Source organism: Leptopilina boulardi, unplaced genomic scaffold (assembly GCF_019393585.1).
Source record: "Leptopilina boulardi isolate dan_hultmark-lab unplaced genomic scaffold, ZJU_Lbou_2.1 LbouV2_325, whole genome shotgun sequence".
NCBI classification, from domain to species: Eukaryota; Metazoa; Arthropoda; class Insecta; order Hymenoptera; family Figitidae; genus Leptopilina; species Leptopilina boulardi.
The window spans coordinates 4,776,008-4,791,977 of record NW_026137891.1 but is presented as its reverse complement, the minus strand read 5'-3'; the positions used below and the strand labels follow the sequence as shown (position 1 = coordinate 4,791,977).

General features: G+C 24.1%; 1 protein-coding gene across 12 annotated transcripts in view; it reads right to left on the bottom strand.

Moving 5' to 3' along the window:
• Positions 1-15,970, bottom strand: part of LOC127284681 (transient receptor potential-gamma protein) — a 142,378-nt gene that overhangs the window by 79,438 nt on the left and 46,970 nt on the right. For 11 of the 12 annotated variants that reach the window (XR_007843515.1, XM_051310256.1, XM_051310258.1 and 8 more), the window contains exon 2: positions 4,551-4,603. Coding sequence is in view for 10 of the 12 variants with exons in the window: in XM_051310256.1 (XP_051166213.1) it covers positions 4,551-4,584 (34 nt within the window). In the remaining 2 variants the exon portion in view is untranslated. The remainder of the gene's footprint in view (positions 1-4,550; positions 4,604-15,970) is intronic. The other variant, XM_051310266.1, reaches the window with a different exon arrangement.

Genomic DNA, 15,970 nt, shown 5'->3' with positions numbered 1-15,970 from the left:
AAAAGAATAAAAAAAACTGCGCAAAAGTGTCTTTGAAAATTTAATCAATATCGACTGACTTTAGATTGATTGTTTTAATTAAGTTAATTGCCCACTTTTTATTTTCAATTAATCGTTTTATATTTTTAAAATTTTTATAATTTTCTATTAATTTAATCAAGTGAATAAATTTAATTTATATGTTTTTCTTTTTCTTTTTATTTATTTATATTTATATTTTTATTTATATTTTTATTTATTTAACAATAATTTTTTATTTATAATTTTATTTTTATTCTAATTTAATAATTTTTCTTCTCTCCTAGAAAAGTTATATATATATTTTTTTTTTGCAATACGCAATTCTTTTGCTTTAGGGAAAATAACTTTTTTTTCTCTCCTTTGGTTTTTTGTTAAAAACCTATTTTGCATAAAATAATCAACTAGTTACTAAAAGGGGACCCCCTTTGAATTCTCTCGATTTTTTCTCATCTAAAAAAAAATCGTTTAACTCACACTTTGCACATTTCAGCTGCAGTAAAAAATAAAAGGGATATATAGATTTCTTTATCAGATTATACTTTCCTTTGCACCAATTTACTTTAAACAAATTCGAATTTTATAATGCTTTTACGTTTTCATTTACCATTTCTTTTTAATTCAATTTTTTTTCAATTTTTCTTTTTCTTTTCTTTATTTAATTTTTATTCTCTAATTTTATTTTTTTTTTTACTTTTTTATTATTGTTTTTTCTAAAAAATATTTATATATTATTAATTATTCTCTTCTAATTATTATAAATTATATAAACAATTTCTTGGCAAAAATTATTGTGAAGGGAAAATTAATAAAAAGAAATTTTTATTTAAATATTTAACTATTATTTATTATTAAGGGGAGGGACCGCTGAAATTTTAACACATCAAAATTAAAGCTGTTTAAGGGTGGTCAATTTTTTTTCTGACAATATTAATTATTTAAATGTATAATATATCATGAAAAATTGAAAAACTATAAATTTGTTAATAATTTTTAAAATCAAATTCAAAATTCTCGAAAATTTAAAATTTAAACTTCTCTCACAATTTTAATTATTTTTGACTGCCGATTTTTTTATACGCTTGTTTCATGATTCTAAACAATCAAGCGTATGGATTTTGAAAAATTTCAATTTTTTCAAAAAATGAAAATTTTGAAAAATAAAAATATTTGTAAAATTGTTAAAAATTACCTTTTGTTGTTTTTCTCAGTAGAATAAGATTTTTGGTTGAAAAAAATGTTGAAAAAAATTATTACCCCTAAACAAGATCAATTTTGATTGCTTTCAATTTTAGTGGTAATTTTGAAAAAAATTCAACTACTTCCACAATTTTCATTATTTTTTATTGTCGAATTTTTTTTACGCTTTTTTCACGATTTTAAACAATCAATCGTATGAAATTTAAAGAAATTTAATTTTTCCAAAAAATAAATTTTCTAAAATGGCTAAAAAATTTTTTTTTTAAATTTTAATAATTTATAATAACTTTGGATCCTAAATTATGCCAGAAAAAAAATTGACACTCTTTAACAATAATAACTTCAGTAGGCTGAAATTTCACCAGTCCCTCCCCTTAAGTATTCCATTCTAATCATTATAAATTATATAAAAAATTTCTTGTCACAATAATTGTAGAAAAAGGGAAAATTAATCAAAAAAATTTTTTATTTAAATATTTCAAATTTACTATTAATTATTCTATTCTAATTATTATAAATTATATAAACAATTTCTTGGCAAAAAATTATTGAAAAGGGAAAAAATTAATAAAAAGAAATTTTTATTTAAATATTTAACTATTATTTTATTATTAATTATTTTATTCTAATCATTATAAATTATATAAAAAATTTCTTGTCTAAAAATTTTAGAAAGGGGAAAATTGGAAAAAATTCTTTTCGTAAATATTCAAATACTATTTCTATTTTATTCTAAATATTATTAATTATTTAAACAAATTAATTGTAAAAAAAATTGGAAAATTTTGTTATTTAAATATTTAACTTTTATTTATTATTAATTATTCTATTCTTATTATAAATTATTTAAACAAATTCCTTACAAAAAATTGTGGAAAAGGAAAAATTTTTTTATTCAAATATTATTTATTATTTATTACTCCTTTTGTTCTAATAATTTTAATAAAATTATTTAAACAAATTCCCTGTCAAAAAATTGTAGAAAAGAAAAAAATTGTCTTTGTTAAAAAAAGGAGACAATAAAACAGTAATAGCAAAACAATAGACAGGCAAATTTTTTTTTTCCTAATTGATTATTTTTCAATAAAAAAAAACGAAATTGTCGACAAAACAAGATTTAATTAAACGAGAAATTCAAATTATGTTTATTTCGGTTCAATTAATTGAATTCATTGTTGATCTCTGTCCAGTTTTCTCTGTGTATGTAAATGTGAGAGAAAACGGGGAAAATCATTGACGGATAGAGAATTTCCCTTTTAAATGAGAATGTCGATTTTATCAGGATTTCAACGTCGTTGACATGCTTCTCTCTCTCTCTTTCTCTCTATTTCTCTCTTTTTCTTCTTTTTCTCTCATTCTGGTGCGCTAGCCGAGAATCTCACTATTAAATAACCAAGAGACAACGACAGGGCGTCCATTCCCATAAAACTGAATTATGGCTGGTACTTCAGCATTCAAGGATCACTTTAAGTCATTAGATTTCACCAAGTTCTCGCTCTGCTTGGAGCCAACATAAAGTAAAAACAGAAAGAAAGAGAGAGAGAGAGAGAAAAAAAAAAGGAAACTTATGCTTCACGTTTATATAAACTTGCAACGTAAGCTTCATAAAATGCACTTCATGCGATTTTTTTTCAAAATATAACGTTTTTGTATTTTTAATCGAAAATAATTTTTAATAGAAGAAAATTAATTTTATTAATTTATTAATTATTTATTAATTTTATTTATTTACTACTGTTTACCTCATGGATTTCAAAAAAAGGTTTTATTGTACTTTTCGATTTGTAAAATTTTTTACTGTAAAAAATGTTTATTAGGTTCTGTTAAACTGAACTTTTTATGTACTTAATTTAGTTGTCTGACCATAAATGTCTTTTTCTACTTGAGACTTGTTTATTGACTTCAGGAGGAATAGCATTTTTTACAACTTAATTTAGGGTTTGACTATAAACGATTTTTTCTACTTATCAAAGTCAATTAGAGCTGAAGGGAATAATTTTTTAATTAACTTTATTCAGTGTCTGTTTATGAATGTCTTTTTCTACTTTAAAAATTTAATTAAACGAAACTTTTTTAATTTTTTGTGTCTTTATTTAAACAATTTTTTTTATACAAAATATTTATAAAGTAAGCTTTATTTAGAAAGTATTTTTTAGAAATATTTAACAGTCTGACTATAAACGCCTTTTTTTACTAAAAAAAACTGTTTATTGAGATTTACTGAATTGTATTTTCTACTATAATATTTTTTTACTATATTTTTCTATTAATTTTTCTACTAAAAATTGTTTAAAAAAAAACTCTATAAGAATTGATTTTTTTACTACTTATTTGTTTGTTTACGAACGTCTTTTTCTACTTAAAAAATCTAGTTAAAAAAAAGTTGTACTACGTGACAAAAAATTTAATTCCGTCTTAATTTGTTAATTTCTAATTAATATTTTTTAATTTCTACTATTTTTCTAAAACTACTTTTTTTACTATAAGCACTGGTAAACTTAATGTCTGACTATAAAAGTATTTTACTACTTAAAAAATATTTTGTCTCACTGTAAATGTTCTTTTTTTCATAGCTTTATTACTTCCATATAGAAGTAATATTGCTACTATACGCACTGTGTAAATGTAATGTCTAACTATAAACAGTTTTTACTACTTCCAAAATTATTTTATCTCACTAAATTTGTTTTCCTGCCGTCAGTTGAATTTTGTTACTAATTTATAAATTTGTATTTTGTCTGTCTATAAATGTCTTTTACTACTTAATATTTTCAAAAACCCTAAAGAAGTTTTTTAATCAGTAAATATTTTGTCTGTTCATAAATGCCGTTTCTACTAAGTAAAAAAGGCAATCAAATAAATATTTATTTCTATCAAATAAACTGTATTTAAACCAATAATTTTTGTATTTGAAACAAATAAATATTTATTTCTATCAAATAAACTGTATTCAAACCAATAATTTTTGAATTTGAAACAAATAAAATTTAATTGTTTTAATATTTAATTTAATTTAAAAAAAAAATTATTTGGTTCACGTAAATATTTATTTGTTAACAGTCAAGTAAAAGATTATTTAAATCAAATAAAGAGTACAATACATTTTTTTCATTATAATAATTGATATAAGTTTCAATTTTTTTTTAGAGCAAAAATGTGGGAATAAAATTTTTCTTTCACATCGTCAACCAAAAAAAAGGGGAGGGGGGGAGGTTGATGTAAAGAATGTCAATAGCGATTTTTCCAGACACGAGTAAATTTTTTACACACGACATTGAAATATCGCACAAAGAAAGCTTTACGTCATTTTTTATTACAATTTTGTACTCTACCTGTACTCACCGATCTCCGGTATGTTCCTGTCATGACCGGTTCCGATGACAAACTGTAACAGAAAAAAAAAAAAATATTTTTAAAATTTAATTTTTTTAAATTTCTCATACAATTTTTTCTCCTTTGTTTAAATAAAGAAAAAATCTCAATAAAAATATATAATTTTGTAGTGTACGTGATTAAAAAAAAAAAATTTGTAAAAACAATAAAATATATAATTTTCTAGTATACGTGATTAACAAAAAAATCTAAAAACAATAAAAATAATTTTTAATAATTTTTCTTTTGTTATAATTTTTTATTTATAGGTGATTGATTTTTTCTTTTACATAACCATAAATTGCTATTCTTTTGACCATAAAAAATAAAATTTTAATTTTCAAAGTTTAGAAATTTTTAATAACTAAAAAATTGAGAACTTTGTAAAAAGTTTCTTTCTTTTTTTTTCTTTTTAGTCAAGTTATATTGCTAGCAGCAATATATACTTTAGAGAAATTTTTTTGACGTTGAAAGTCCCTAAAGTTTTCAGTTATGCAGCAGCTGTATATAACTCTTAATCGTAGAAGAGATGGAAAGATGCTTGGAATAATTTAACATTCACTCGTGTTCTATAACCGTAGTTCTTTTTCACATTTTTTTTTCTTTCTTTCTCTTTTTCTCTCTCTTTTACAAACAATATTACAAGATTCAGATTTTTATTATTCATTTTTATCCTTTGATTAAACAATAAATGAATTATTGAAAGGGGTCTCTTATTTTATATTCAAAAAAATATAATCTTCATCTCCATAGTCTGATAATATTTGTATATTAAAATTTTATTTGTTCTTATATATGAAAAGAAAATTGCGAATATATTTTTTAAATATTACCGAGGGGGAAAATTTACTTCAATTAATTTTTTTAACATTATTAAATATTTTTTTTAATATTATTATTTATTTAAATATTTTTTTAAAAATACTTTTTAAAATATAGTATTATTTAATATTTTTGTAAATATTATTTAATATATATTTTTTTTTAATATAACGAACGCGAAAAGTTTATAAAAACTCTGTATTGAGTGTACAATGAAATAAATTATTATTATTATTATTATTATATTTTTTTAAAATTATTTAATATTTTTTTAAATTTTATTAAATTATAAAAAGCAACAAAAATTTCTATTTCAAAACAATTTATTGAAGTAATTACATTTCTAATTCAAATGGTTCTTTTTCTTTTTCTGCTTGGTGGGAAAAAAAATTAACTACTGAAAGATCTTTATTGTCCGAGGCAATGACTCGTGGCTGTGTAAAATGGTTTCACCCTTAAAATGGTTTAAAGTAGAGCAACAGCAGTCAGAGAAATCTCAATTTTCTTTCTGGAGAAATCTCTAAAGACTTCCCTCACTTTCAGAATAACACGGAATAACGAGGACTACTTGACGTTTTTACCTTCGAGGGGATTTTTTTTTCCTTCCAAAAAGTGATCGATAAAATAGCAGTGGGGTATTATAATAGAAAATAGAATTATAAAAAAAAATTCTATCCTTTAAAAATCTGTTTAAAATATTTTACTCCAATTTTCCCAAATATTTAAAAAACTATACACTCGAAAAATTATTTTATTGTCATTTATTTGAGACAAATAAAATTTCTTTGATGCAAATAAAAATAAAGAAAATAAAATAAAAATGTCTCTTACTATAAGATTTGAAATTCAAAAGAAAAAGAAAAAAAAAATTTTTCCCAATTTTGGAGGTTTTTCTAATTTGAGTAAACATAGAGATGAAATCGATTACAATTACATTTACTAACAGAAAACTTAGTTGAAATGTCCCAACTCTTGGAGAGTAGAATTTGCAAAATTAGATTCTAGCGTTACATCGCATTTGAAATGCACCAGTTCACCGTACTACTTGGTATTCAAACCATCGTCATGTCTTCAATTCTATGAGATTTCCCAGTTTTAAACGAAAAATTTAAAAAATAAAAAAAAATGAAGCTCCACTTCCCACGGCTTTTAAAATTTGTTTATCGTCCTAAAGATTTTTCTCCCTCAACAAAATGGAGTAAGTTTCTTACATTTTTTTTCTAATCATCCAACCAAAAAAAAAAAAAAAATATCTTAAAAATTATGAATTTATTTTAACAAATTTATTTATTATTATAAAATATTTATTACTGTCTTGCTTTTAATAATTTAATAATTTGTTTCGTTTCCATGGCAACCGTTACCGCAGCAACCGTTTCCATGACAACCGGTACCATAAAAACCGGAACCAAAGTAACTAGTATCAAAGTAACGGGTACCATAGTAACTGGTATCATAGTAACTAGTACCATAGTAACTAAATGGTACTAAAGTAACTAGTACCAAAGTAACTGGTACCAAAGTAACTAGTATCAAACTTACTGGTGCCAAAGTAACGGGTGCCATAGTAACCGGTACGATAGTAACTGGTACCATAGTAACTAGTACCATAGTAACTAGTACCATAGTAACTAAATGGTACCGTAGTAACTAAATGGTGCTAAAGTAACTCGTACCATAGTAACTGGTACCATAGTAACAGGTACCATAGTAACTAAATTGTACCAACATAACTAGTACCAAAGTTACTGGTACCATAGTAAATAAATGGTACTAAAGTAACTGGTACCAAAGTAACAGGTATCAAAGTTACTAGTACCAAAGTAACGGGTACCATAGTAACCGGTACCATAGTAACTGGTACCATTGTAACTAGTACCATAGTAACTAAATGGTACCGTAGTAACTAAATGGTGCTAAAGTAACTCGTACCATAGTAACTGGTACCATAGTAACTGGTACCATAGTAACTGGTACCATAGTAACTAAATTGTACCAACATAACTAGTACCAAAGTTACTGATACCATAGTAACTAAATGGTACTAAAGTAACTGGTACCAAAGTAACAGGTATCAAAGTTACTAGTACCAAAGTGACGGGTACCATAGTAACCGGTACCATAGTAACTGGTACCATTGTAACTAGTACCATAGTAACTAAATGGTACCGTAGTAACTAAATGGTGCTAAAGTAACTCGTACCATAGTAACTGGTACCATAGTAACTGGTACCATAGTAACTAAATTGTACCAACATAACTAGTACCAAAGTTACTGGTACCATAGTAACTAAATGGTACTAAAGTAACTGGTACCAAAGTAACAGGTATCAAAGTTACTAGTACCAAAGTAACGGGTACCATAGTAACCGGTACCATAGTAACTGGTACCATTGTAACTAGTACCATAGTAACTAAATGGTACCGTAGTAACTAAATGGTGCTAAAGTAACTCGTACCATAGTAACTGGTACCATAGTAACTGGTACCATAGTAACTGGTACCATAGTAACTAAATTGTACCAACATAACTAGTACCAAAGTTACTGGTACCATAGTAACTAAATGGTACTAAAGTAACTTTTACCAAAGTAACAGGTATCAAAGTTACTAGTACCAAAGTGACGGGTACCATAGTAACCGGTACCATAGTAACTGGTACCATTGTAACTAGTACCATAGTAACTAAATGGTACCGTAGTAACTAAATGGTGCTAAAGTAACTCGTACCATAGTAACTGGTACCATAGTAACTGGTACCATAGTAACTGGTACCATAGTAACTAAATTGTACCAACATAACTAGTACCAAAGTTACTGGTACCATAGTAACTAAATGGTACTAAAGTAACTTTTACCAAAGTAACAGGTATCAAAGTTACTAGTACCAAAGTGACGGGTACCATAGTAACCGGTACCATAGTAACTGGTACCATTGTAACTAGTACCATAGTAACTAAATGGTACCGTAGTAACTAAATGGTGCTAAAGTAACTAGTGCCAAAGTAACTGGTACCAAAGTAACTGGTACCAAAGTAACTAGTATTAAAGTTACTGGTACCAAAGTAACTAGTATCAAAGTTACTGGTACCAAAGTAACTAGTATCAAAGTTACTGGTACCAAAGTAATGGGTACCATAGTAACCGGTACGATAGTAACTGGTACCATAGTAAGTAGTACCATAATAACTAAATGGTACCGTAGTAACTAAATGGTGCTAAAGTAACTCGTACCATAGTAACTGGTACCATAGTAACTAAATTGTACCAATATAACTAGTACTAAATTTATTGGTACCATAGTAACTAAATGTTACTAAAGTAACTGGTACCAAAGTAACAGGTATCAAAGTTACTAGTACCAAAGTAACGGGTACCATAGTAACCGGTGCCATAGTAACTGGTACCATAGTAACCGAAACCATTGTAACTAAATGGTACCATAGTAACGTACCAAAGTAACTGGTACCATAGTAACTAAATGGTGCTAAAGTAATTGGTACTGTGGTAACTGGTGCCATAGTAACCCGTATCATAGCAACCGTTACTAAGGATTTTTTTTCCTTAGCGACGGTAATATTAATATTGGTCTCGAAACCCTGCGATGAATTCTCCATGCGCCTGATTCTCTCATATTTTTTTATTAATAAAAATAGAAAAAGGGAATTTTTTCATAAAAATTTTGAAAAAAAAATTGACAAGCAGTAAAATTTAACTTCTCGGATGAGATTTTCATCCAGTGATATCAGAAAAAAGTATTGCTTATATATAATGTATCTTGAAGTTTAGGGAGAAATATATATCTCCCCCTCGAGAATCAAAAGGATTCGTTTCAATATTTTTACATTCGCTGCCTTTTCCTATATATATCTTGAAAAGAAAAAGAAATGCACTTTAAAGTTTTATCGTATAGTGTAAAATGTTACTTTTTCTCGGACAATTTGAAGAGAGAAAAAAAGAATTTAAAAATATAAAAAGATATTAAAACATTGAAGAATAAGATTTTGTATTTTATTGAAAATAGAAAATATTTTCAAGTTCAAAAAAAAAACGTTTAACATTAATCAATGAACGCAATAGCCTATTCACGTATGTATACGAGGCATTGATTCAATTTCCGCCCTGTTTGCCAACTCGTTGAATTTAACTCGATTCCATTAGTTATCTATTTTTAGCCTCTGAATCACTATATCGCGATAGCGGAACTTGAAATACATATCCGTACTCAGGAATTCATGAAAAAGACCAAAACAATTTTTATTTCATTTGAATAGATTTCTAAGTTTACAAAAATTTTTCCAAAATTTTTTCTTTTCGTAATTTTTATTCTCTTAATCCATTGTTCTTTATTTATTTTTTTTGGGTGGAAAAGTTTCAATCAACTACTATATATATAAAACTATTTTCCTTAAACAATGACATATCCATAAAATATAGTACTCGATGGAAACTCTTTTGTTTTTCTTGATTTACTGTCTCTATCATAGGGAGAAATAAATTTATTTCACTCGGATAAAAATAGAATGATTTTCGCAAAAGGGTCTCTCTCTCTCTCTCTCTCTCTGAATCAAGAAGAGAAAAATAAAAAAAAATCTTTTTTTTTCTCTCTCTAGGAAAAATATTTTCAATTTCAAACTTTAACGTTCGAGTAATAATTCAATATTAGAAACAAACAGAAAAAAATATTTTCATTTTGAGAAAAAAAAATATATGTGAAAGAAAGAAGAATTTTTTTTTTTCATTATAAATATTTGGATTAAATAAATATTTATTTTTCTCAGAGCTAAACATATCTTATTTGTTTACTATTATGAAAAATTTTACTTAACGCAAATGAAATTTCTTTGCAACAAATAAAATTTATTTAGAAACAAATAAATTTTATATTTGATTCAAATAAATATTTATTTAGTTTGTAGAAAATTTTTTTTATCCCGTAATTATTTTACTATTATTACTATTATTATTTTTTATTTACAAATAAATAAATTAATTAATTAAAATTTCTTTGCAACAAATAAAATTTATTTAGAAACAAATAAATTTTATATTTGATTCAATTAAATATTTATTGAATTCGTAGCCAATTTTTTACATCACGTAATTTTCTTTACGATTTAAAAAAATATATTTTTTCACGTGTACGTTCTTTATTTTCAATGTCATCTCGAAGTGATCCCTTCATAACTCTCTCACTCTCTCTCTCTCTCTCGGGTATTGTGAAACTTGGGGAGTTTCGATCAAAAATGAGTTTTAAATTGCATTATATAAAAATCGCTTTTTCCCATAGAATCAGAAAGAAATAATAAACGTTATTAGTTATTGCTTTTCTGATATGTCCCCGGGCAAAAAAAAAGGAAAATATATATATATATTTTTTTTTTAACGAGGGAATTCGTAACGATAGAAAAATTGAACAAAAAGAAGAAAGAGGTCAACAAACTCCTTTATACTCGTTATTATTAAACGAAATGAGAAAAAAAAGTTATTAGTCGCAATTTTAAAAAACAGAAAATTAAAAATGTTAATAAAAAATTTTTTTTTAATGAAAATTTACTCTTGCAATTTACAACTGTATTTTCATTTGAAGAAAGTTATTATTATTTAACGGTTAATTATTCGAGAAATAGCGTGTAATACTGTTTTATGTAACCTTCGTGTTACATTTTATGTGATAATATAGAAAATGAACAATATATATATATATATGTATATAATAAGATTGTGTAAGCACTGTTGGTAACTATCGTGATTTTACAAAAGGCTTTTCAGAATTCTAGGCTTACATCAGAAAAGCCAACTCGAAGAAACTTATCCTCTATAATGACAAAAGATATTCTTGGATATTAGTCTATATAAACTTGAGGAGTAAATCTTTGAATATAACTTTGTTATAATAGAAAAGATAAACAATAGAAAATTACCAATAGAAACTTATCTACATTATTGTATCTATCAATATTATTTTCATCAAATAAATTGATTTCTATGATTCAATAACATTTTTTCATTTAATTCAATACGGAAAAAAAAAATTATTATTTTATATACTTAAAATTATTCACTACTGGAACAAAATTATTAAAATTATTAAAATTATTATTATTATTAAAATTAATAAAATTTCAAATAAATATCCAATTTCAAATTTTTTTTCAAAGTATTTTTTTTATATGACAAAGTTTTTCTCAACTTTCTACATCATAAATGGTCAGATTTTCCAGGTCAAGTGATTGTAGGCGACTGGAATTGAAAGATAACTAAAGCTTCGAAAACCATCCGAAAAATAACGTAAAAAGAAGATTGAATTTCTTTTTTTTTTTTAGTAATGTAAATTCTCGAAATATGTTTAAAAATATGCATTAAATTTTTTTTTTTTTAGAAAAAATTCTCATGGAAGTATAAATATAAACGATAGATGAAATTCATATAGAATTTTATTTCTCATAAAATGGAATAAAGAATGTAAGGAATTTACGTAATTATCGAAAGTCAATAACTTCTTTTTTTTTTTAATTAACTTCATTCTAAACAAATTTATTTGTACCGTTTTGAAAATTGTATTTCAATTTTTGAATAGAAAGAATTCAAGCGCTAATTTTTATTGATATTTATTAAAATAAAAGTATTTTTATTTATTTTTTACAATAATAAATAAAATAATAAATAAAGTAATAAAGAAATTAATAAATAAATAAATTTATTTATTTATTGACAAATAAATAAATATTGTAATGCAATACAATATTGAAATAATTTTTCTACTTTGAAACTTTGGAGGATAATGTTTCTGTTACTTGAAAATTAAAGTCGTGTCTGACTATAAACGCCTTTCTCTACTTAAGAAAATTAATTGTGTCATAATGAACTGGATTTTATACTACTTGGACAGGGAAATATAATGTCTGTATAAGGTCGTTTTTTTCTACTCAGTGAATTTATAGGCTACTTAAAAAAATTGAATGTCTGACCATTGACGCCTTTATCTACTTGTAATTGAAAATTCTGTGATACAAAACTAATTTTTCTGTTACTTTTCTGATAAATTGAATGTCCGCCTAAACAGGATTTTTTCTACTTAAAATTCTATAATTATTTTTACTAAATTCATTTTTTTACTGTTTTTCAAGAAAATTAATGTCTCACTAAAAACAACTTTTTCTCCTTATAAATTTTGTTTTTTAATAGTCGCCATTTCTACTTGGAAAAATAAAATAGTGTCTGATTATTAGAGTATTTTTCTACTTTATATAAATTTTTAACCATGATTTTCTAAATTATTTTTCCAAAAAATTGAATGTCTGATTAAAATCGCTCTTTTCTACTTAAAACCATTCCTATTTAGAAAAAAAATAGTGTATCTTTTCCTCCTTGGAATTGTATAATTCATCCTAAAAAATTAATTTTTTTTATTATTTTTCAGAAAAAATGGACTCTAAAAACGTCTTTTTCTCCTTAAACAAATTTTTTTTAATAGTTTTTATTAAGCGAAAATATTTTTTTTTAATTTTTAATCAACCAAAAGCAAAAAATTCAACAAGTTCCTCTATATTAATTTTCAAACAGCAACGAATTCAATTAGCTCAAACAATAAATTAAATTTATTTACACAAGCTATTTATGTAACCCCAACAACGATTGTTAATTGATTTGAACAATAAATTTAAATTAATTCCAAACAGTTAAAAAGTTCTTTTTTTGAAATAACTTTTTTTTATTCAATTTTAAACGAAAAAAAAAATTATTTTTTTTCTTATTTTTCCAATATTTTTTTCAAATTATTTGTGAATTTGTTTCTATTTATTTGCAGTTGCAATATTAATTCTCTCTTTCGGTATATACTGTATTTTAAGGTTTGGCGCGCGAAACACGTTAATTAAATAGAAATTTCATATTTATGGCATTGTTTGCAATATACCAGAGAACAACTAGTGATTTATACACAAAATAGGAATCTCCAAATCAGATTATTGGATTCGAAACCACTTCGTATTTCACAATTTTTTTATATATCAATTTTCCTTTTTGCATTTTATGCATTCTTCATATTCTATATTTTGGAAAATTTATTCACTTCATTTTTCATAATATTGAATTCAAGTGTCTATTTATTTTTTATTATCCTTTCATTTATAATAGTAATTTATTAATTATTAATAAAAAATATAATTTTAAATTTTATTTAAAAAATTAATTATAAAAATAAAAAAAATTACTAATGTATAATAACCGAGATAATAACATAAAATAAAATATAATAATATAACAAAAATAAATAATATTAATATACCTAATAATATTATATTAATATATTTATATAATATATAATTTATAATAATGTAATATTTTAATTAATAATTAATTAAATTTTATTTAAAAAAAAAAATTTATGTATTTTACCACGCTGTGGGATAAATATTATATACAGTCACAAATTCAAATTAATTAAAATTTTCACTAATTTCAAATTTAAAGTAATATTAAATTATAAATTCCATTTTTTTTCAACAAAAATTATTCCCTTTATTTTTTAATTTATATATATATATTTTTTTGAAATATATTTGATCAAAAAAATTATTTCACTTCAAATAATTTTTTCTTTTCCTTGAAAAATATGTAAAGAAATTTTGTGAATAAAAATTTTTTTGCATATGAAGATACATTGTCGCACAAGAAAATTGAAAAGAATTTGAATTGGTTATTTGGAGAGTGATGAAGAGTTTGATCCAACTCTCTTTCTCGTATTGAAAATGTTTATATGCTTTACAGCATTCGGGAGGGTCATCGATTTAAAAATACTTTGCATAATATCACACCCATAGAACCAACAATTTCTCCTTCGATCAATTTATATATACTTGAGAATTTTTCACATTTAGCCAACCACCACTTCTTCTCAAAATAATATTATTGCTTCTATAAAGTATCGCAATAAAAATTTATATATTTTTTATCATCAACAAAAATAGTTATTTAGGGTTTTTGTCTTTGAAAATTTGCAATTTTTTCCAAGGACAAATGTAGCTTTTTTTTAAAAAAAAAACAATATTAAGTAATGATAAAAAAATAATAAATAAATAACGATATTAATAATAAAATAATAAGAATATAATAGTACCTATAATAATAATGATAATAAAAGAATAATTTTACCGACTAATGGTAAACAGTTTTTTTGAAAAATAAAGATATAAAAAATTACCTACATAGAAATCTATCTTGCCGACTGATAGAAAAACAGTTTTTTTAGAAAAATGAAAATATAAAAAATTACCGACCTAGAAATGTACCTTACCGACTGGTGGTAAAGAAATTTTTGAAAAATGAATATATAAAAATAAAAAATTACCAACACAGAAATCTACCTTACCGACTGTAGGTAAATAAATTTTTTAAAAATGAATATATAAAAAATTACCAACACAGAAATCTACCTTACTGAATGATGTTAAAAATTTTTGAAAAATGAAAATATAAAAAATTACCGACATAGAAATCTATTTTGTCGACTGATGGTAAAACAGATATTTGTGACAAATGGAAATATAAAAAATTACCGACCTAGAAATCTATTTTACTGACTGATGGTAAATATATTTTTTGAAAATAAATATATAAGAATCGCTTACACCGAAATCTACCTTACCGACTGACGGTAAAGAAATTTTTTGAAAAATGGAAATATAAAAATTACCGACATAGAAATCTATATTATTGACTGATGGTATAATAGATTTTTTAAAAATAAAAATATAAAAAGTTACTGGCACAGAAAACTACCTTACCGATTGATGGTAAAGAATTTTTTTTTGAAACTATATCAACTTTTTCAAAAATTTCTTTACCGTCAGTCAGTAAAGTAGATTTCATATTTTTTCGATTTTTATTTTTCAAAATTTTTTAATCATCTACATAAATAAATAACAATATTAGTAATAAAATAAGAATATAATAGTATAATTATTATAGTACTATGTTATAATATAATATACTATGAATAAATAATAATATTGATATAATAATTATAAAAATAATAATAAATAAATAATACAATGAGATTGTAAAAACAGAAAGTAAGATGAATTAAAAATGGGAAAATGTGAAAAAATAATGAATATGAAAAGAAAATGAAAATGAAACGTATAAATAATTAAGTTATTCACTTATGATAATTTATAATTCTCTCTCTCTCTCTCTCTTTTTCTCTCGGGGGAAAGTTTATATGTAGATGTTCGTAAATTTTTTCCTATAAAAAGAGCTCACTGAACTTCAAACGTCTGATATAGAGAAGCGGAGATTTTATTCTTGTCAAGGAATATTAGATTTATATATCTATTTCCACTTTGGTGAATTCTTTTCCTTTTCATATATTCCATTTTCTTTCAATGTTCTTTCGAAATACAGTTTTTTTTTTGTCAGTCGCTCGCGCTCCGTACACCTCTTAAATTATTGCATAAAAAAATCTCAGACAATTCCCTTTTTTTTTGTTGCTTCAAGAAAATATCCTTAAGCCCGAAGCACTCTTTTTAAGGACCATTAAAAAAAACCCCGAGAA